Consider the following 21,963-nt stretch of genomic DNA (forward strand, 5'->3'; position numbering starts at 1 on the left):
AATGGTGAATGCTAGTATGTGCAGTCTGTATTATGTAATTACTACACTACAATCAACTGCTTGTCTCTTATTTCTGATAAGGAAATACATAAAGATGGACAGAAATTATGCTTTATATAAAAAAAGGAAACTCTTCTCAGCCCTTAGCCTTTTTTTTCTCTGTGACAGGTTGACGCTTGTGCCCATAGGGTCCTACCTGTGAGTACAGCAGCATCTTTACCCTATTAAAAAAGGACTGTGCCTGTTGCCACCCATTTATAAATCTGCTTAAAATTGTGGACATGGATACACCATTGAGCCCATCTATTAAATCACACACTGAACCTCAAAGTGTGTGCTTTGGTCAAATTATCGCATTTACTATTTGACAAACAGCCTAAAGGAACTCTGAGTGGGACTCTACATGTGTCACAAGGTTGCAAGTTCAAATCAGACTGAACATCTCTGCTGCACTAGATATGTAATGACAGTCATTATACAAGAAATTGATTGCAGAGTAGTTTGGTAATGAGCATGTATCTGTCCAATCACACAACCCAAAACACTTGTTAATCTCCTGTACTTGACATCCACTAGGAAAATTAATTTACAGTGTGAGCATACTGTTTTCCAGCCTTTGCAAAGTATGCCAGCATGCTGTGCATGAGGTCCAGCCATGTGACTACAGAACCTAAATTGGCCTTGTGAGTGTTATCCATGTGAATCAAATAAAATCTAATAAAAAGGAAACAACAAATATAGACTGGAACTGCGTTTGAACACTTGAATGACCATTTGGCTGACACAGAATGTTTGATAATGTCATTTGCACATCTGTTTTTCTATCCATTTTCCATACACACTTATTAAATTTTGGTCATGTGACCTAGTCTAGCATCTTCTGGGCAGATGGCAGTCCTTTGCAAAAGTTACACAGGAACTCTATCACACCTATGGACAATTAATTGCGACAAATTCACCTGACCTGTACGTCTCTGGAGTGTTGAAAGAAACAAATACACACACATCTGACAATCAAATCCAGGTCTAACCTCTTGTTGTAAGATGACAGCACTGCTACCCTTTGTTTGATAATGTTGTCATGGTAGTTAGCTTTATTTTGGTGCATAAAACGGGGACAGCTGCTGTCATGTTGATTTAAAAATTAAATCTCCATGGAAAGAGGCTGTGTTGAGTGTGCCACATGAAATCACTGTCACCATTGAAAACTCACTTCCTATCCAATCATATCTATGATCTAAAACAATATTCAGAAACTATAGTAAAAGCGGTTAAATGCGTCTGTCCTCCTCTTAACCAGCTGCCATTTATAGAGGCAGTGTTCTAGAGAAACACTAATACCACACATACCGGAAAACATACCATGTTATTTTGCCAGTGAGCTCAGTGATGCACATCATCACACTGGCTAAGTTCATTAGAGCCAGCAACACGTGATTCGTCCTTTTTACATAAGAGTAAAGAAAATACTCGAGTAGCGTGTCACCTTCTAGTCCTCTCACACCTTTTACCAGACGAGAATATCGTAAAATGGTGAAATAACGCCACACTCCTGTAGGCTACACCTGTTACCGTTAGCTATCCGTCTCAGCTGGGAAATACCTGCTAGCTGTTAGCTAGCTTCAGCTCAGCGGTTCCAACTAATACATTTAACATACCTCCGCTTAGTTTGGGAATTCTTCCAATTTTGTTCGTTACATCGGCTGTAATGGTCCCAAAGTCCTGCTCGTAGGATTCAAAGTCTGAAGACATTTCGCCGTTTAGGTTTAAAACAGGTAGCTTTCTGGTTGACAGTTAGCTCAGGATAATAACAACAAGTATCGAATGGAGTCTCTTCCGTGAGTCGCGGTGTAATGTGTCCGGTACGGAACATTACTTTATTTTTATTTCTTCCCACACTCGAAATGGTTCAGCCAGTGGATAAAAAATAGAAGTCATGTTTATTTTTGCCAAATATGAATAAATAAATTATTTTACAAGTTTTGTGATGGTTGAGTGATAAACTGCTTAAGTTTAAAAGTGTCTACGTAGGGTTGAGGGTAATAGTTTCTGAGACACCGTGAGGAAGGTTCCCCTCAGAAGAAATTGAAGAAAAAAACCAAGGAAGTGGCCAGGTTGGTAATTTAAAGTGACAGTTTTTTTCTCCATCCATACAAAATGTGCTTATACGTACACCAGTAAGCATTCGTTATGTCTTTAAGATGCGATATTAACCGTGTTTCCTTCGTGGACCTTGTGGCTGTAATTCAGCCGGATACGTTTGTCTTGTCAAGCTGGCTAACATGCTAGCTAACTAGCTAATTGCTGTTACGTTAGCCCCGGTGCTAAACCCAATCAAAATGTTTGCCAAATACATAATCTCTTGCGTAGTTTATGTGTTTGTTTCATTTTTACTGTAGCGGCATCACTTGTCTGGCTTGTGAATACGATGGATAAGGCTTACGCTTGCGTATAATGCTGCAATGCTTTGTTTTTGTATGGATGCGAATTAGCTAGCTTAGTGACATAAGCTTATTAGTTTGGTCGCTGTTGGGAAAATGGTATGGCTGTGGACCCACCCAGTGAGTAATCTGTCTAGAAATACACCATTGCCCACTTTGGTGTGTTGTGTGTTTGCGTTTGGAGTGTTTGCTTTAAAGCTATGGGATAATAAGCTACTTGTTGAAGTTAGTTATATCCAAAAGTTCCGGATGTTAGTATTGTGATATGGCAGACACCTAAGAGTGAATGCTAAAAAAGAGTTAAGTGTCAGTAATCAGCGTACTATTAAAATGTTACTGTTAAAATAAGAGATGGAAAAAATATAGCATAAATCCTTCATCTCATTTATGTCATGTACATATTATAAACATGCAGTTTAACAACACCACCAAGTACTGCACAGTCTCTAAAGTGACCACAGAGTTCAATCAACACCTGTCTTAAACACAAAATTGAACATTTTAAGCTTCATGGAGGTAGAATTTATTATAAGGCTGTTATATTTGACTGCATTAGCTTTAGGTGGGTGTGCTTAATAAACTTACAGCTGGATATTTACACCTATCAGCCAAAACATTAAAACCATTGGCTGGTGAAGTGAATAACATTTATCATTTCATTACAAGGGTTAGGGTTGCAGTGCTCTGCTGGGAAACCTTGGGTACTAGCATTCATGTGGATGCCACTTGTACCACCCACCCAAACTCTGTTGCAAACCCGATACCTCCGAATGCACCATGCTATATCATAAAAACTGTCGTGGAATGGCCCGAGGAACGTGACAAAGAGCTCAAGGCATCAACCTGCCTCCAAATTCTCGAGATCCCAATCTGATCAAGCATCTGTGGGACGTGCTGTACCTAAGAGGTACCCCCAATCCACGGTGGGGCCTCCTTAGATCGGACTTGGCTCTGACCTGTCAAGGCATAGACACAGGACCTCTGACATCCTGCACCAGGCCGCTGGTGGTGGATCCTTCGAGTCCTGTGGGTTGTGAGGTGGAGCACCAGCACGTCCCACAGATGCCCAATCAGATTGGGATCTGGGGAATTTGGAGGCCAGGTGGACGCCTTGTGAGGGGGGCTTGGCACTGCCATCAGGTAGTGCTGTTGCCATGAGGGGGTGTACTTGCTCTGCAATGATGTTTGGTTGGTTGGTGCGTGTCAAGTGGCATCACTATTCACTTCACCAGCGAGTGGTTTTAATGTTTTGGCTGATGGGTTTATAGTTTGAAACAAACTTGGTCACTAGATGTAGATTACTGATGTTTTAAAATGTCTCTCTCGCTCTCTTTGTCTTAGATGGGGAATTTGACTCTGTCACAAGGATAGTGTGCACTGAAGATTGGCAGGAGAGGATGCTGCTCTTTGCCAGGGCAAGGAACAGTGGGACACAGAGAGCCCCAGTGACTCAAGACCAGGCCAGTTGCTGGGTACTCAGAAGACGAGGAAAAATATGTGCATCATCTGCACGGCGTATTTTGCAAGATAGCAGACGAAAAAAGTAACACATTGAAGCTGTAAAATACATACTTCTTAGAAACTTAACCAAACTACTAGTACTAACCTTGTGGGGGGAAAAAAGATGAATTTCCTGTCAACTTTTGTGACATTTCAGAACCTCCATGAGGTTCGAAGATTGTGCCACTGGGGTCCGGTCATAGCCCTGTCTGTCATTGCTATATGCTCCACCATGGCAATTCTGGACTCCATTATCTGGTACTGGCCGTTAGACACTACGGGAGGCAGCATTAACTTCATCATGCTCCTCAACTGGACTGTTCTCATCCTCTACAACTACTTCAATGCTATGTTTGTTGGACCTGGATACATCCCTCTCGGCTGGAAACCAGTAAGGATCCACTATAAAGATGGCTTATGACACATAGGTGTTTGTTTATGCAGATAGTGTACAGCTGGGGCTATGTCTGCAAAATTACCACATAAAGATGTAAGGTTAAGTGAAGTAATTTAATCATAGGAAAGATGTTACGTCACACATTTAACTTGTTTATCCCCAAACAGGAGACTCCACAGGATACACAGTACCTACAGTACTGCAGAGTGTGCCAAGGGTACAAGGCCCCCAGATCCCACCATTGTCGCAAGTGTAACAGGTAGCTACATTTATTACCACAGTAGGAGAAGGTTTTCTCTCACCTGTGTGAGATGGAGTTAAGGGGTAACGTCTGTACTTCAACCTGGGCCCTATTTGCCTATGTTTATGTGTCTATGTAACTAACGGAAACAGCACTTTTTGAAGTTGGTCAAGTTTTGAGTGAGTCCCCCATTAGCGTGGAAGATAGGGTCCAGGTTGAATAACACTGATGCTATCTTTTACAGAAACTAAGTCAGAACAGAGATGATGCTACTTTAGGTGGAAAATCACTAAGCTATTTGAAGCTGTTGTGCGTACACGTGGCTGGTCCATATTATTTCTGCACAGTCTCTGTTCAGCACTTTAAAGGCTTCACAGAGACACATCACATAATTGATTGTCATATACAGTATGTGATGTTAAATAGATCAACATCATACACCTATGATGTAAATCTATTTTTTTTTTTAAGATTCAGTGTGACTTGCTGATGAACTTGTCACTCTGTGTCCTCCCAAACAACCAGTCAACTCCCCCAGCACTCCTCTCCTCCTCTGCCTCCCCACCCACAGGTGCGTGATGAAGATGGACCACCACTGCCCCTGGATCAACAACTGCTGCGGCCACCTGAACCACGCCTACTTCACCAGCTTCTTGCTGCTGGCTCCACTGGGCTGCTCGCACGCTGCCATCATCTTCATTATGACCATGTACACGCAGCTCTATGAAAGGGTCAGTTGTCTCCTTACCCCATTACATCATGCTTTTGCTGGCCTGTTACCTTATTCATTTTATCATGTGATACTGATTTTACCATACATGTCAAGCTGTTTTTTTTCCTCACTGCAGATATCATTTGGCTGGAGCACTGTAAAGATCGACATGAGTGCTGTGCGTCAATTCCAGCCCCTCATGCCATTCAGTGTGCCCGCCTTTGCTGCCACACTCTTTGCCTTAGGTTTGGCACTGGGCACCACTATTGCAGTCGGCATGCTTTTCTTCATACAGGTAAGTTTGTCAATGGGGTTTACAATTAACACATGCTCTTGGCTATGGAATGTGATACTTAACATGGTTATTTCAGCATTAACCTTGCAGGCTAAACTTATTAAAGATACACTAAGCAGGATTTTCCATAGAAGTTACGTAAAGTTATGACCCACTGGGAGTGTGTGATAGTGTATTTTTCTGCAGAGACTCTGCCTTCTGCCTGTATTTTCTTATTTTCTTCTTATTTTTGCTACTTGAGGCATTTGTGGGCATGTACCCCCAAACTGCTATGGTGAGGTTGGGGCTAAACGCCAAACCAGAGTGATTTTGGGGTTGGCTTTAACTTTCGCTTTTGCTGGCGAGCTTGTTTACGAACAGTAGCCAACAATCCTGCATAGTATATCTTTAAGGAAAATATAAGTTGACTCCGACATTGAAATAGTCTGTCCTTTTCAGATGAAAGTCATCCTTAGAAATAAGACCTCGATCGAGTCCTGGATCGAGGAAAAGGTCAGCATGTCTCTTTGATTTCCAGTGTTTGTTTTGTGGTGACATTTTGTGATGCAAGTGTAATTTAAGTAGCATGACTTTGTGTATTTCTCATTGTTTGATCTACAAACAATAATGTAGGATGTCAAAATAACTAACATGTTTTCAACACTTAACTGTCAAAGTTGTTTAAATTAAAAGTGTCTTTTTTATGACTAATGCACACATGTTCCAGGATCATCTGTTCGTACAATACAGCACGCCCTTTATCGAAACTTGACACCACCCCACCCACACAATCCCACTGACACACGCAACCATTCTCTGTGTGTTTTTCCACCAGGCCAAAGACAGAATACAGCACTACCAAACAGGGGAGGACTTCATCTTCCCCTATGACCTCGGCACCCGCTGGCTGAACTTCAAGCAAGTCTTTACATGGTCAGGGATGCCCAAGGGTGACGGCATTGTATGGCCAGTCCATCCCAAGTGTCACCAGCACACCTTAACTGTAGGTTCAGTGTTTTGTCGAGTTATGTGTGTAATGCTGTTCTAGAGTTCTCTGTTCAGACAATTTATCTTCAAGTTATGTTTAACTTGTAGAGTTTATAAAATGAGTTCAGGCAGTTGTTATTGTAGTACGTCCTACTCTTGATACGTTTCCTGTTTAATGGTGAGATAGAAGTTATTTTGTCGTAATATAGTGACATTAATTGTCTTGGTCCTCTTTAAATAGATTGAGCAACTGAAGCAGAAAGCTGACAAACGAGTGAGAAGTGTAAGTACCTGTCATATCCGTTTTGTGACATCAGTGTGGAGTCGATTTACATGTAGCACAGACACAAGAGTAGGCTTTAGAATGGACTGAAACAATTGTACTTCATATATTAAACATGCCAACAATAGCTATTGGTTGTACTATCAATACAAACACTATTATGCATTGCGGATTTACGTCAAATGTTATAAAGCAGGGAAAGTGAAAGTGACTAAGTGACTAATGGAGACAACAATTACTTGAAATTGGTCCAGTATTGAGAGAGAGTGCAACGGCTCAGGGGCGAAACAGGCTGCAATGTAATCCCTACAGGCAATTGTGCCCTGACATCAGTATGGAAAAGACCCTACAGAGAAATGAAACGTTTTCCCTTACCTTTCACTGATCAGTTTTTTATTGTATCCAAATCTCGCTCAAGGAGAAGTCTTGTTTTGAAATCTCAGGAGAGGTGACTTCCTACAGGAGAAACAACTTTGGAAGCATTAGTGAGAGTTGGAAGAAGGAGTGGTAGGGAGAGTTTGTTGTGTTGGAGTACAGAAAGCGTAATTTAGGGTGCTTTAAGACCTAGAGTTGGCCTGCTTTGGTCCACTACAAATGAACCGCACCTGAGTTCATTTGTATCCAGACCGAGACCACCTCTTCAAGAAGGTCCCGGTCTGGTTGTTCTGGTGCGCACCTAAGTGTGATTGCTGTGTTCATACCTGCTCAAACGAACCGCACTTAAGGAGCGATCACACCGAGATGAAACGCTAGAAACACGATGCCAGTAAAACCATTGTTTTCCTATGATATGGCGCATCTGACTGGCATTCAAGCGTCTTTTTAGACGGGCGTTTTTCCAGCGTCTTTTTTTCTAGATGCTTCTTTTTAGATGCGCAGTTTTAGACGCGCATAGGTGCTGAAAAGTTAAAATATTTTCAGCTTTTTGAGTGATCACCTGATCTGTGTGATCACCCCCTTAGGGGGCAAACAAACATTAGTTCGATTGAACTGAAACAAACAGGGCAGGTGTTAAAGCACCCCTAGTGTTGCCCAAAAGATTTTTAAGGTCATGGCTGACTTAGACGATGAGATTTCAGAATGAGACCTCTCCTTCAAAAATTGTTGTCTTCATTAGTCACGTAAACACAAAAACACAGAGTCCACATTCAAAAATACCTAAGTTGGCCTTGAAGATTAAGAACCATGACTTTACAACACACACATGTAACTTGTCTGAGTTCAGGTTGTGGTCAGAGCAGTAGAATAACCAAATATCTTGCATGCCTCGGCCAGCAGGTCCAGTACCGGGCAGTGGAGGACTATAATGGAGCTTGCTGCCCTCTGAGCAAAGGCCTCCAAACCTTTTTCAGAACCCCCTGCACTGAAGAGCCCAGGATCCCCCTCAATAAGGGGGACACCATCCTGGCCACTCGGGGCACCAAGTGAGTTCATTCAGGCCCAACATTGCGGTTGTTTGTCTAGAAGTCTGGATGTTTAGGGATCTCATTGAGGATTTATTTTGACTGTAATGTTTTTGTCCATTTGAATTCTCCTAATCAATGTGTTCTCTTTAGATGGTGGATGTATGGAGACAAAGTTTTGAACGAGGAGGATACGAGAGGTGAGATGAGATTGGCTACGGTTTGAATTTACTTATTTAAAATTCATTATAACAAATGTATAACAGAGTTCTCCCTTTCTGTTTTGGCTTTCAGCTGGAGAGCGTGTGAGAGGATGGTTTCCCAGGCGATGTGTGGAGAAGTGCCATTATGACACAGCTGCCAGTGATAGCACCAGCGATAAGAAAGTAAATTAATATATTTGAACAGGCTTTATGTAGAGCAGGGGAGTTAAACTGAACGAGAGGTGTCTGTCCGTGTTCATAAACAAACATCCACTGAAGATGTCATGCCTGGTGCTGCAGGCTCACCATCAAGAATTTCGTACTTTGATTACAATTCCTTGCACATTTCAATACCAACTTGAATTTTTTTAAAGGCAACATTGTTCACAAAGTCTTACCGTGCACCTTGCTGTCAAATAATGTCTTAAAAGAGGACTGCAGAGTTGGACTGGTCCCCGCGGGTTCAGTTTGACTCCTCTGACCAAAACCCAGCAAGAGTCTTAATTTCCAAGAATTGCCACCAGGCTTTAACGTGACTTCATTGTGATTACATGACTTTTTACTTGAATCTGTTGTTTTTACTTGTGTTGATGTCCGTTTTTTGCTAATTATGCAATGCCTCTGCCAAGCTAACCCCGGGACTTCGTCATGCAACTCTTTCTACAGTATGGAGATAACACTTAATTTCTTTTTATTATTTTTGTAAAAACAAACTGTTGGCCTCAAACTATAAATTGAAAATTAAAAAATCTTCCGCAACAGTTGTTGTTTGCCTTTGTCTTTGTGATTGCTGAAAATTCTCATGTTTTTTAATACTTATTTTCTTAAGTGCCTTGGGCTTAATTCAAAACAATAATTTTGCATTTGTTTAATAGTTAGTGTCACACACAAGTCTAAGACGCTGCTCTGTTTATCTCAAACACATTGTAATGCATTGCCATGTTCTTACATTTTCAGGTTTACACTGAATACTAGGTATTACCTCAGTATTGCACTATTTAGAAATTGGTTTTCATAAAATGTACAGATCTTGAGACCTCCTATCGAAGTAAACGTCTACCCTTAAATCCTTATACACATTCTCCCTGGTTTAAGTCTACTGATGCAGATTCAGTGAGGCTGGATGTAGACCAGTTAGGTAACTTGGGGTTTTGTGTAAAGGAAAGGTTTTAAGAAGGGATGAGCACTTAAATTCTGAAACCTGTCTAATGTGAGGCTTGTGAACATTTCTTTTATTTGCCTTCTATGTCTCAAAAATCCCGGACCAACACAATTTTAGACACAAGAAGTGTTAAAGGAGCTGTCTACGATATTTAGAGGATGAACCTCCTGAGACCCAGACTTTTGTTTGGCATGCATTTTTAATTCCTCCTACATATTTGGGATCAGTAGGACCTATAAGTATAAAAAAAAAACTAAATGTCATAGTAGCTTCCTTGAGTATATGTGTCAAATACACTGCAGTGCACAACATGGGAATGTCAAAGTGGGGTTTAAGTTACTATGAAACTGGAACAACCTGTGAAGGAGCCCAGTATCATATATCACCTAGCTTCGCAGAAAATTCACGTCTTTATCCACCTTCTCTGATGATGTGACAGTGGCCTCAGTGTGCTCCAGTCAGAGAAACTCTTTGTTCCTACGTTATTGCCAAAAACCTAACACACTTTTTTTGCCTTCTAGTCTTAATACTTTTGATGCTATTACCATAACATTTTCAGGCCCTGTCCTCAATACACAAGAGACGAACTTCCTCAAACCACAGGAAACTTAAGTCAGACATGCTTCATACCAAAAGACCAAAGTGAGAAGTTCATCCTTTATGAGCTAGAGTTTCAGAAGTACAGCATACCTGAGGATTTGATTCCTCCCGGTGGCTTCGCTCTGCTGGCACTGGCCTGTTTCCCACAAGCTCCACATCTGTGTGAGGAAGACCTGGAAAAGTTAGGTACACTCCAAAACCTGTCACCTGTAAAGATGCCAAAACATTCAGATCATTGTTTAGAACTGGACGACTTTCTTCAAACACATGAGCTGACTGTTGAACTGCCTTCATAATCTATTACTAACTAGATGTTAATGCATGTTTTTGTTATAACTACATTTTTACTGAAGTAAAGTTGTTTTTATCTGTCATTAAAAAAAGAAAGGAGCATTAGTTGTTTCATCTTAATAGGTGCCACATCCAAGTGGGGGTCATGTCAATCAAGCACATTTTGCATGTCTTGAAAAGAGGTCCAATCAGGCAAATAAGTGAAAACACCTGTGTGTGGGGGACCTTTAATACACACTTGCATCACGGCTTTATTAAGATAAGAGAAAATAAGAGAAGGGTCCAGACCTTTGAGTCCGCCCACTCCAGTGAGTTCAAGTAGACTGAAATGGAAGCGCATGCATAACGAGTTTACCTTTCTGTCTAATATCAGGCATTTCAACTCCAAATGCACAAAGCTCTGAACCATCTAAATCTGCTCTTACCCAGGTATGCTGGATGATGAACTTGGTCACTTGATCATAAGTAACCTGTTACCAAAGGTAATGCCAGTGGTGTGTTGGTAGTTGGTGAGGTGGGTGTGCTACTGGGTATATGTGTAAGTTACCGAGGAGGAAGTGGGTCTACTCTCCTATACATTCCAATGGCTTTTTTCCTGATAAGTGTGTATACTGTAAACAGCCAGAAAAAGAGACCTGTATACACTGTATACCTGTGTCTACCTTCCACTACACCACCCTAAACACTACATAACGACAGGCACTGTGCCCTGTGCACACACTCTAAAAAAAAGCCCAAAAATTAAACAAAAGGCTGTAAAGAACTCCAGCAGTAGTGAAATCAACGTACTATTAGATACATTTAGTAAAAACAAAATAGACATGATTTTCCAGATTGTCAGTATGTTTCAGGAAAATCGAAAACCTAACAATGGCACAACATTTATGCTGCTGTAAGTGTTTTGTTAGCAGCAGTGGTGGAGGAGGTATTCAGATAATTTGCCTTTGTAAATGTATTACTGCAATACTGTCAAAAAAAAATAGTCCATTACTGTAAAAAGTCCACGTAAGTAAAAGTATGTGAGTAGAATCAGGAAAATGTATTTACATACAAAGAAATTAAGTCAATTTAATAAATCAAAGTAATTCAATTAATTTAAAGGAAATGCAGCATGTCTTCATATCTGCAAAGCTGGAACTAAGAATACAATATGTCCCTCTGAAGTGTAGTGGAGTAGAGGTAGAAGGTTGTGTGAGATTAAAATACTCAAGTTAAATAAAAGTACTTCAAATTTGTACTTGAGTACAGTAAATGTCTGGTGAGCAGAGGGATGCACGGCAACTGAAATTACAGTGATTTAACCATTAATAATTGTATTTCTTTAGCACATGAATTTGATAATTTAACCATTCTAATTACTCTACAACTAAATAGTCTGAAATTGATTATATTATAGTCGTGCTTTTTTATGTTTCTCAAATTTAAAACGGGTTGGACAACAATTAGTGGACTGTGAAAATGAGACGCTTTTCTCTTACCTAAAAAAGCGTTCTCTAAAATTTTCTGTTAGCTAGTTAAAAGACGAACAAAAATAAGACAATAGTAGTGAAAGACGAAGAAGAGAATGGGTACTAACAAAATAAGAACAAACCGTGCAACAAAACACGAGGAAATTCGTCCCTGTGTCGCTTATTTCACGACGCCCACTAACGGTTTAAATCACCGTTGCTCCCTGGTGGCGTTACATGACTACATGTCCCAGACTCCACCGCGTTTCTCCTCAACCAATCAGAATACATACCAAATATCACGTGATAATCCAGCCCAGTTCATGTGTAAGTGACTTCCACTAGTGGGTGCTTAGCTGTTTGGGCTGGAGTGGACTGGATAAGACAGTTCCTCGTTGAAGATTATCCGGAAATCGGTCTCCTCAGTAGATATGTGGACAGTTATACTTAAATAGTTCATGAATCATCCGTTCTTCACATCTACGTCGCTGCAGCTTTACTCCACACAGGTGAGCTCGCGCTACATGGCAAGGTTAACTAACTGCCAGATGTCAGTTTAAACGAAGTGTAATTGCTCTGTGGGCCGCACCAATGTTGTTTGGGACAAGATACAGACTGCTCCGTTATTACAGGGTAATAACTAACATCATCATCGTCATTTTAGGATTCTCATTTTAGTTTTGTAGTGTCAGCTTGCAATGGATTTTAGTGCGTTATTTTACAGGCAGTGTGATGGTAGTACTATAAGCTAGCTAGCTACGACTTTAACTACACTTGAGTTCAATTCGGGTCAGTCAAAGCTAAAACATGCTAGCTAGCTAGCAAGAAGTGGTAGTGGGCTAAACATTAGTTAATTATCATCTCAAATCCCTTCTTATATTTAGTGTATGTTCACACTCATATACTCTTAGGTGATTGGTCAGTGGCTGACAGTGCAGCCAATAGTGTGGCCATGTTCTCTGTTTGCTGGATGAGGAGGAGTAGTGTGACAATCACTTGCACATGTTATCTTATTCACTTATGGTGTGACTCTACTGGAGAATTTCAAGTGTTGTAAAGAGACAGTGTTGGCTTGTTTCAGTGTAACAGATGTAACATCAGCAGAAGATTTTAAAGAGGAAACCTATTGTAAAAGTTGGTCAGTTGATCCATTCTTGCAACTCAATACACCAGGTAAACATAACAGAGGGCCCATAGAGACACTGCAAGAATGCTGATAATATTGCCCCTAATTTAGACAGTGATAAGCTCTGCTGGCTTAATTAGGGATGCAAACAATGCATAGCATGCTGATAGTAATGCATCAGTGATAAACATGGTTAGGGTGTTAGACAGGACAACAACTTGTGTTACTAAAGTGCTGATAATATTCTTAGCAAGTCAGGAGTAATAATTAAAGAGTTGTAATTATCAGCAGAAGAATGACTTATACTATGAATGATATGTAATGTAACTATAGTGTAACTTGATATGTATTATATCCTTTTTGAAAAGTCTATTGAGTCTCATAGTTGATTCAGTTTACTGTGCATTTTCTCTTCGCATGTCATGTCCTGGGCTGCTCTCAGGTGTAGTCCAGTGATACCTACTTTGAAGCACTCGGGCCAAATCTGGCTGGCAATAGGGTGCTGGGTGGTCTCAAAACCATTTTCTAAATCATAATGAAAATGAATTGATTCACATTTGGAATTTTTTTGTACTAAGGTGCCAGAGTGTATGAAAAAATGCATCAACAGAGCTTGTTTAATATTATAGAGCTTGTGCCTTCCATGGTTTTAATGTATTGTGCTTGTATGATGTTTTAAATTGTATTTTTTTAATAACCTTTTAGGTCTACATGTAAAAGCCCAACTAGGGACAAGAGTTGAATATTAGCAATAGCTATAAACTCTCTGTGCAACACATCAGTCCCATACTCTGTATTGGAACTATGTTAAATGGTTAAAAAAAAAAAAAAAAAGATCCTCTGGACCTCCGACAGCGGTTAGGGCTAAGCCTCAAATGTTGTCAAATCTTAAAGACTTCCCTGTGTACACCTGTCCTGTAAGGGGTTGCTGCGTCCCCTGATGTTGTCTGTGTTTTGTTTAAAGAAATGTCTTTGCATGTTAAAGGTATACTAAGCAGGATTTTCAGTTACTGTCTGTAAACTCACTCACCAGTGAAATTAAAGGTAAAAGCCAACCCCAGATTCATTTGCATTTGTGTTTTTTCAGCACTGTGTCTCTTGAATGCCTTGGGCAGAGTTATTGCAGATAAATACACGGCCACACAAAAATCCTGCATATTATACCTTTTACTCTGCAACATTTTAGCAGTGTTGCAAAACCAAATCAGCAAAAGAATGAGCACCACTGCTTGAGAGAGTCTGTAGTTAGCCTTGTAATTTGGTTTGGTTCTAATGTAATCCAAAACTGTAACATGTCTTTGTCTTTCCACCCCTTTCAGTGTTTACCCACCCCCTCACAGTGACTCAGCAGATACTGTGACAGCTGTGATTGACCGTGATATCAGCCAGTAACATGTCCATGTTCAGCACGGGCATCCTTGTGCTGACGTCTCCTCTCCACACCCTCCCCTTGCGCATCGCTCCAGTGCTCACTTCAGCTGCTCAGCTTGTAGAGCGCACACTGTACGTGCACCTCCATCCCGGGCTGAACCTGGGAAGTGGGAGCCAGCCTCGGCCAGTTTTCATTCCACCAGTAGTGGACCTGTCTACGCTCATATCCCGCCTTTACAGCAATGCAGCTGACATATGCGGGCATCTGGATGTTCGTGTTTTGCTGACCAATGTGCGCGCTCAGTCAGCTGCCAGCAGCGGGGCCGCAGCCCCAAACTGCCCCTTCCCCACACCACAGTCTCTGTCTCACTCCCCGGAGGTGGTGCTAACAGACTTTCCTCTGCAGGACCCAGGTCAGTCCCATCAGGTCACACAGTGTCTGCAGAGGTATACAGGCCACTGCTACGTCTGTAGCCCCACCCTCCCCTCAGTGCTGCTTCACCCGCAGCTAGTGAAGCTGCAGGAGCAAGAGGAAGGGCTGAAAGAGCCCAAGGAAAAGGCGAAACCTTTGGAGACCTACAGTGATGTGGTGGTAGGGGGGACATTTGACCGGCTCCATGGGGCCCACAAGACGCTGCTCAACATCTCATGCCTGCTAGCTAACAGAAGGTTCCTTATTGGTGTGTGTGACCAAGCAATGCTGAAAAGTGAGTAGTTCATTTTCAGTATTTCCATTTAGGAATGTGTGTTTAATGTTCTGTATTTTGATGAGCTGTGAAAACAACAATCAGAAGACAGCCACACTGACATCCTTTTGTTCCCGCCTTTAGAAAAAGTGCTGAAGGAGCTGGTCCAGCCCTACTCTCTGCGGGCACAGAAACTACAGGAGTTCCTGCATGATGTCAAACCCTCCCTGCAGGTGGAGATCGTGCCCCTGGACGACCCCTTTGGAGTGTCTGTGGTTGACCCCTTGCTGCAGTGCATTGTGGTTAGTGAGGAGACCAGAAAGGGAGGCGAGGCGGTCAACAAGAAACGGATTGAGAACGTAAGTTAAGAAATAACAGTACAGGTTGTTCCTTTCCTGTTGACTTGTCCCAGTTGGTTGGGCTGCGTCCAAGTACTTTGTGTACCACAATGGACTGGGACAGAGTCCATACAGCTCACTGTAACAATATTTTTTGAATACATAAAAACATATACTGGAAAAGTTTGGTTTTTTTTAAATCAAATTAAATAACATTTTTTAGCTAAAGTTTGCCTCTTTCTTTATAAGGAAATGGGTGCGCACAACATACTGATTTAGGCAATTAATTCATTCATAACTTTTTGTTAGGCCCAGTTGAATATTGCAAAAATAATGTGTGGTTATCACAAACTCCCACGGCACACCAGGATTTTCATCGCAACATTTGAGAACCACTGATCTATAGTCAGTGTATCACACACAATAGATGGAGGTTGGCACACCCCAAGTTTGGAGAAGCAGATAGGAGCACTAACACAAAAGTTAAGCAATATGCTGCTGTGGATTAAAAAATTTAAAAATATTTTCCCTGCTATACCTTGCCGTCAGACAGTCAGTAGAACTTTGATATTCCTATGCATAAATCCACCTGTGCAAGAATGCGTATAAGTGACTGAGAGACATTTGCTGTTCTCAACCATCAGGTAAAATTATGCTAAATACCTGCATATAAATGAAACAAATAAATGAAACTTTCTTCCAAGAACTGCAGAAAGTCTCACCTGAACAGCTGACCTGTGGCAGAATACAGTGTGTGGTATAGTTGTGCTTATGCGTAGGAATACAGACGTTCCAAGGTTGAGAGAAGAATGTAGTGCCAAAGGAACCCCACTCCAATAAATGTGAACTTTCCCTTTAAGTTAACTCTATTAATAGTGTTTTGTCATTGTCTACAGCTGAATCAAATACAGCAATGTTTGTAATATAATAAAGGTTTTGTTGGGCAGAAATCTTTACCACTATATCAGATTATATGCCACAGGTGCTCCTTTAAACACATGGTCATGGGTACATCATGTAGCCCTAGTGTCATTTTTTCCTCTTATTTTGTCTCTTACTTTTAAGGATTGCAGTTCAGGGAAAGCACAGAAAACAGCTCTTGTTGCTACAGATACAGGCGACCCTTGCGTGGGCACACATTAGCACATATTTGATGTTCCGTGTTCTCTGCTGTCTAAATCAGGGCCTTCCAGCTCTCGTCCTCCACGAGATCCAGTTGCTCAAAGACGCCCACCACACTGAGACGGAGGAGGAGAAGATCAGCTCCTCCAGTCTGCGATCTCGTCTGCTGGGCACCCTCCTGAAGCCGCCTAAAGTAGGTCATGGTTAAAAATATTTATATTTTGATAAGGGACTTATTTCACTGCAGGATAAAGGAGAGTAATAGTGGTATATATAATTAAAAAAAATATACAAACTTAATAAAGATAATCAGTTAAAGTCTTTTCATTCCTGTTTACTGAAATTCCTTCTCGAATGTTAAACAGGCTTTGCACAGCCCACAGTCATGAAACAAGTAATTGCCAAGTCATGCCCTGAAGTGCGTTTCATTTTTATTCACTCGCTGCACAACACAGCAAAACATTTAACTTGCCAGCTGTTTTCCCACATTATTTAAGTGGGTGAAGAATAGTCTTTTCATAGGAAAGAAAAGGCAGCTGAGCATTTTGCAACAAGGTCAAACACATGTTGGTCTTTGGAAACTTTAATGTTTAACTTTTATAACAGAAACTGTCTTGTCGAGGTAAAAAAGTAACAGCTTTTCTTTACAGCGTATGCCAAAGTACAATGTGTTTGTCAGGTGTTAATTAACAGCTACTTGATGAAAAGAGGCAGGACTACAGAGTTGTGTGTGTTGTGTATGTTAGAAGTAGACGGGTCAGGTCATTAAGAGTTCCGTTAGTTTGCAGGTTCACTAGAAAGGAAAGTGTGAAACAGACTTTGATTGGGAAGTGAACATGAGTACGTTGAGTTCACTCCGTTGTTTCCATCTGATACAGACTGTTATTTTTATTATCAAAGAGACAGTGAGCTCCCCTGCAGCGAGGGTGGAGACGTATACTGCGCCTGAGCAGGCCTGACTTGTTTTAGGAGCTATTGTTGGCGCCAATGCAAATATACAATTCTGTCACTTCATCGCCTCCATCCATTGCTTCTTAATGCTCTCATGTGTAGTGCTGCAGTATTTGCTTTATTTATTCTTCAACATGGAATTATTAAAAGATTTTCATCATCTCCTGTTTGTTCTGCATTATAGGACACATCCCATCTCGCTCCCCTTCCATACGTGATCGGCCTGACAGGAGGCAGCGGCAGTGGAAAGAGCTCCATCGCCAGGCAGCTGGAGGATTTGGGCGCCGTCCGCATTGACTGTGACAAGCTGGGCCATGAGGTGTACCAGCCGGGCACTGCAGCCTATCACAGAGTGCTGGAAGAATTCGGGTCAGGTGAGGGAACACTAGCGTGCTGAACATATGGCGTTATTGGGAGGGTTGGGCTATGGTTAGAGATGCGTAAATTAATCAAAATCTAATCTCAGTGTGGCTAAGTGCAATGTCCAGAATGGAGGAGCTGCAATTTTTTGATGAAGGTAAAATGTGTCACAACATACCATTATAACTGAAGCATTGTGGTGCTACAGAGATGCCCCAGCTCACAAATCATACTCCAGACATAGGGAACATGCTTATGTGTGAAAGCCAGGCTTATAGGGAACCAATCAAAAGTCGATGGTGTCGTTATTCTATAGCCATTACATTGTGCAATCCACTTTTCCTTCATAATGATAAGTTAAACCTTTTTTCAGATTTAACAGTTAATGCATTTTGACATTATCTTGAAGTTTAAAAAAATACACTCTTTGCCTGATCAGCAGTGTCTGAGACATATGCATGATGGCAAACAAATGCTGAGCAGCATAATTTGCACTGACTACCACAAGAACAGATTGCCCAATAGCTTGATTTTCATAATTTCTTGTTAATGCTATGCTGTATAAAATCTCAGGTGTTGGAGTGTAATAATAATTTTTTTTCTGGAACTTTTAGATCTTCAGAATGAGGATAAAACCATCAACAGACGAGCATTAGGAAGAAAGGTTTTTGGAAACCAGGTAACATAATGAGTATGAATAACATGTCAGCACATCATGATGTTTGAAATGACATCACCTCTGTGTATCGACAATTTACCAAAGATGCTGTTTTTCGTGCAGGACCGGTTAAAAGCCCTGACAGACATTGTTTGGCCTGAGATTGCACTTCTGGTGAAGAACAGGATCAGCCAAGCCAGAGAGGAAGGTACTGTATGGACTTAACATTTATTAATCTTAGTACCGTAGAACTGCATATTGGTAATCATGTCCCTATTTTCTGTACATATACAACAGGGTGTTAAAGTGCTTTCTGTCTTGTGTAGCAGTCTTTTTCCTCTCCTTACATTTTTCCTTTAATGTGGCTAATGTACTGATTCTGTTGACAAAGGAACTGTGCCATCGCTTTGTTTGGAAATAGATTTCCAGTGTTCATGCAATACTTTGCTCTCTGCAGGTAAACAGGTTTGTGTGCTGGATGCAGCAGTTCTCCTGGAGGCCGGCTGGACAGACATGGTCCACGAGGTCTGGGTCACCGTCATCCCCGAGGAGGAGGTAATATCTTTGTGCCTGCAGTCCTCAGTGCCATTCAGAATATGCGTCTCAACTTGGCTTTTTACCGTAGTTTGTGACACAGGCCATGTTGCCAGTTAACGTTCAGCTACTTATGTTGTCATGGATATGTTGAACACATACCAAATGACCAACACTTTTCAAGGCTGGTGAAGAGATGCATGCCCAAAAGAAAAGCCCACATTTCTGGCCAGAAGAAGACACAGACCTACTTAAAAACATTATGAAAGACTTGGATATTAATAGGTGTTTGGATATGAGCGTCAATCGGAGTATGCAGACCGCACATTTCGGGAATATTAGTGGAATATTCGTTTGTCCTGAGCCATGTAAACAGCTCAGTAGGGATATTCCTTTTTTGGAATAAGGGGGGGGGGGGGGGGAACGGAATATTTTGTGCATGTTAACGTAATCAGTGTCTCGCTGCACTAGTGTGCAGCATAAAAGAGTCAAAGTTTCCACATTTTTAAAGAAGTTTTAGTACATATTATTTTCCTTTTTTTTTTGTCTTTGACTGTATTGCAAAAGTTGAAACCACATTTTTTCAAAATGTTCTGATGGCAAAGGTTTGTGATGTTGGCTACACTTCTGGTGGTGAAGGGGTGTGTGGATATCACCACACATTGCTGTCAGCCATAGTTTGTTTAATAGATATCACCACTGGGTGGCGCCAGAGTTGGACATTTTGAAATTCTATACACACTGCCTTTAGAAATGTATGGCTTTTAAAATGATCATATATGCCTTTATCTCATCTCACATTCACTACTGTAATGCACTATTCTCCTCACTGAGTCTGTCTGCTCTTGCTCAACTACAACCAATTCAAAATGCTGCTGCCAGACTTCTAACTGGATCAAATAGACACTCTCATATTACCCCAATATTAAAATCCCTTCATTGGCTCCCTGTTGAGCTTACTCACAGAGCATTACACAGTCAGGCTCCCTCTTATGTAGCTGTATGAATAAATTTTTCTTACTTAAAATAAACACTCACTTTGATAACCTAACCTGTCCTCTCAGGCAGTGTTAAGGATCACAGAGCGAGACGGTGTGTCCACAGAGGACGCCCTGCGCCGGCTGCAGAGCCAGTGGTCCAACAGCAAGCAAGTAGAGCACGCCAATGTGGTGCTCAGCACGCTGTGGGAACCGGAGGTCACACGGAAACAGGTCAGACACTCATGATGCCATCAGTAAAGGGTCTACACATCTGCATGACATGAAGTTCTGTGAAATAAGATCCATTGTCTTTCATTTTAAAGGTACTGAAAGCTTGGAATCTTCTTCAGCAGAGAATCCAACAGCGGCGAGAGGGAAAAGTGTCTGTCACTACATCATCTCAGCTGTGACCTGTGCATGCAGATACAAGCATGTGTCAGGCCCACGGACATGAGTGCACAAATGACTGATCCGCATAAGGAGACGCTGCCTTAGAAAGAAGCGAGGATGATGACTGTGCCATCACAGCAAACCCAACAAGCACTTTCACTTCTTTGACCAACACTCAGTGCCTAGTTGACTTTCCATGGGTTTTTAAAGTCTAGTTTTATTTGAAGATTGTGAGTTAAAAGTTGGATGGATGAGGAAAAAAAAATCATAAATGATCCTTTACAAAATAAATTTGGAATTTGACAGCTGGAATTCATGTTTGGGATTAATAAAATGTTGTATCCTAAGAATTGTAGGTCTGTTTTCATCCAAAGATTTGTTTTATTTATGAATGACATGCCTTTAAATAGGTGCTGTTAAATGATACGCCCAACAGTCAGCGATCTCAGATCATTTTAAGGTCAAACTTTTTAGCAAAGTCCAATATTGTGGACAGTTCTGTGGATTGATATGAATGTAGCTTAGAAAAGCAACTAATAGTAAGGGAAAGGTGAGATACTATATTGAAAGATTGTATAACTGTTAAATCATAGGATTAAATGTTTGTGGTTTCAGGGTTGGGAGAATATGCTAACAAATTCACAATCACTGTGGCGTGAGGAATGACCAAACATGGTAAACTGTATCAGAGAGACATGTGCAATAGGTTAGGATATATTATAACATTATCAGTGTAGCTGTCACGTTGAGACGCACAGGGCGCTGAAAATGATTGACACAATCACAATGACTAATAGGAAATAATAAGGGCAACACATATAGGACACTGAGGTAAATCAAGCTGACATGAGAAAGGTTTTACAGCTTTGAAACATTTATCTGGAAATGAAATCCTTTGGAAAACCTTGACTTGCAGTCAAGAACGAGCTCACCTCAACATTCAGATATTTATGTTTCTGAAAGTACCTGGAAAAGCCAAAATGGACAGCAGGGTAGAAACTAATATGTTTACATTGTGAGAATAAAATACTCCTTCATTGCTTCAGCCATACCATAATGTCATTTGATCATACAGTTGGTAAGAATTGTCTTGCATGTCATCTGGAAACTCAGTGGAATACTTATATAAATTGGCGTAACATTAAATGAAATGTTTTCAAACCATGAGAGATCTCTGTTTTCTGTCATTAATTTAAAGGCATGGGCCAACGGACCAGATTTATTTCTATTTTTGTACATTGTATAGTGTGCCCAGTGTGAACCTGCTCTCATCTATGAGGACAACGGGGTGCCAGTGGTGGACCTGCCAATTCTGATGTTCTCTGGCGAATGCTAGTCAATGCCCTTGTGTCACCCTCATGCAGTCTGTTTCTGACAGTTTGGTGAGAAACATGCACACAGTAGCCTGCTGGAGGTCATTTTTTAGGGCTCTGGCAGTGCTCCTCTTGTTCCTCCTCACACAAAGGAGCAGATACCAGTCCTGCTGCTGGGTTGATGCCCTTCTA

General features: G+C 41.2%; 3 protein-coding genes and 1 long non-coding RNA gene across 9 annotated transcripts in view; 2 read left to right on the top strand and 2 right to left on the bottom strand.

The window, feature by feature from the left end:
• The window catches only part of vti1a (vesicle transport through interaction with t-SNAREs 1A), a 147,480-nt gene extending 145,623 nt beyond the window's left edge, over nt 1-1,857 (bottom strand). For 2 of the 4 annotated variants that reach the window (XM_049563074.1, XM_049563071.1), the window contains exon 1: nt 1,659-1,856. In XM_049563074.1, coding sequence (XP_049419031.1) covers nt 1,659-1,752 — 94 coding nt within the window. In that variant the 5' untranslated portion in view covers nt 1,753-1,856. Of the gene's footprint in view, nt 1-1,658 lie in introns of all 4 variants that reach the window. The other 2 variants (XM_049563073.1, XM_049563072.1) reach the window with 2 other exon arrangements.
• A 57-nt stretch (nt 1,858-1,914) lies between these two features.
• Nucleotides 1,915-9,196, top strand: zdhhc6 (zinc finger DHHC-type palmitoyltransferase 6). 3 transcript variants are annotated; one of them, XM_049563070.1, is made up of 11 exons: nt 1,915-2,114; nt 3,783-4,332; nt 4,506-4,597; nt 5,151-5,310; nt 5,428-5,586; nt 6,025-6,078; nt 6,401-6,568; nt 6,794-6,835; nt 8,114-8,259; nt 8,392-8,438; nt 8,533-9,196. In XM_049563070.1, exons 2-11 carry the CDS (start codon nt 4,066-4,068, stop codon nt 8,631-8,633), a joined length of 1,236 nt encoding a protein of 411 aa, XP_049419027.1. In that variant the 5' UTR covers nt 1,915-2,114; nt 3,783-4,065; the 3' UTR covers nt 8,634-9,196. The 3 variants fall into 3 exon arrangements, with proteins under 3 accessions (XP_049419027.1, XP_049419024.1, XP_049419025.1); XM_049563067.1 differs by having other exon boundaries at nt 1,916-2,114; nt 8,111-8,259; XM_049563068.1 differs by lacking the exon at nt 1,915-2,114 and adding an exon at nt 2,123-2,561 and having other exon boundaries at nt 8,111-8,259.
• LOC125880519 (uncharacterized) lies at nt 7,282-12,157 on the bottom strand. The gene is made up of 3 exons (XR_007448077.1): nt 12,086-12,157; nt 10,294-10,361; nt 7,282-7,291 (listed from the first exon to the last, which is right to left on the bottom strand). It is a non-coding gene; the product is annotated as an uncharacterized LOC125880519 (long non-coding RNA).
• A 113-nt stretch (nt 12,158-12,270) lies between these two features.
• coasy (CoA synthase) lies at nt 12,271-21,619 on the top strand. The gene is made up of 10 exons (XM_049563592.1): nt 12,271-12,451; nt 14,388-15,146; nt 15,270-15,484; nt 16,647-16,778; nt 17,721-17,910; nt 18,511-18,575; nt 18,678-18,762; nt 19,012-19,109; nt 20,153-20,299; nt 20,392-21,619. Exons 2-10 carry the CDS (start codon nt 14,462-14,464, stop codon nt 20,476-20,478), a joined length of 1,704 nt encoding a protein of 567 aa, XP_049419549.1. The 5' UTR covers nt 12,271-12,451; nt 14,388-14,461; the 3' UTR covers nt 20,479-21,619.
• The last annotated feature ends 344 nt before the right edge of the window (nt 21,620-21,963 follow it).

The sequence above is a fragment of the Epinephelus fuscoguttatus genome, linkage group LG20 (assembly GCF_011397635.1).
Source record: "Epinephelus fuscoguttatus linkage group LG20, E.fuscoguttatus.final_Chr_v1".
NCBI classification, from domain to species: Eukaryota; Metazoa; Chordata; class Actinopteri; order Perciformes; family Serranidae; genus Epinephelus; species Epinephelus fuscoguttatus.

Bases quoted from the DNA above. Each gene is read 5' to 3' on its own strand.
- zdhhc6 (XM_049563067.1), top strand. From the start codon at position 4,066: ATGAATTTCCTGTCAACTTTTGTGACATTTCAGAACCTCCATGAGGTT. The intron at 4,333-4,505 runs GTAAGGATCCAC...ATCCCCAAACAG, and splicing joins TCCCTCTCGGCTGGAAACCA to GAGACTCCACAGGATACACA. The intron at 6,836-8,110 runs GTAAGTACCTGT...TGCCTCGGCCAG, and splicing joins CTGACAAACGAGTGAGAAGT to CAGGTCCAGTACCGGGCAGT.
- coasy (XM_049563592.1), top strand. From the start codon at position 14,462: ATGTCCATGTTCAGCACGGGCATCCTTGTGCTGACGTCTCCTCTCCAC. The intron at 17,911-18,510 runs GTGAGGGAACAC...TGGAACTTTTAG, and splicing joins GCTGGAAGAATTCGGGTCAG to ATCTTCAGAATGAGGATAAA. The intron at 19,110-20,152 runs GTAATATCTTTG...CTGTCCTCTCAG, and splicing joins CCGTCATCCCCGAGGAGGAG to GCAGTGTTAAGGATCACAGA.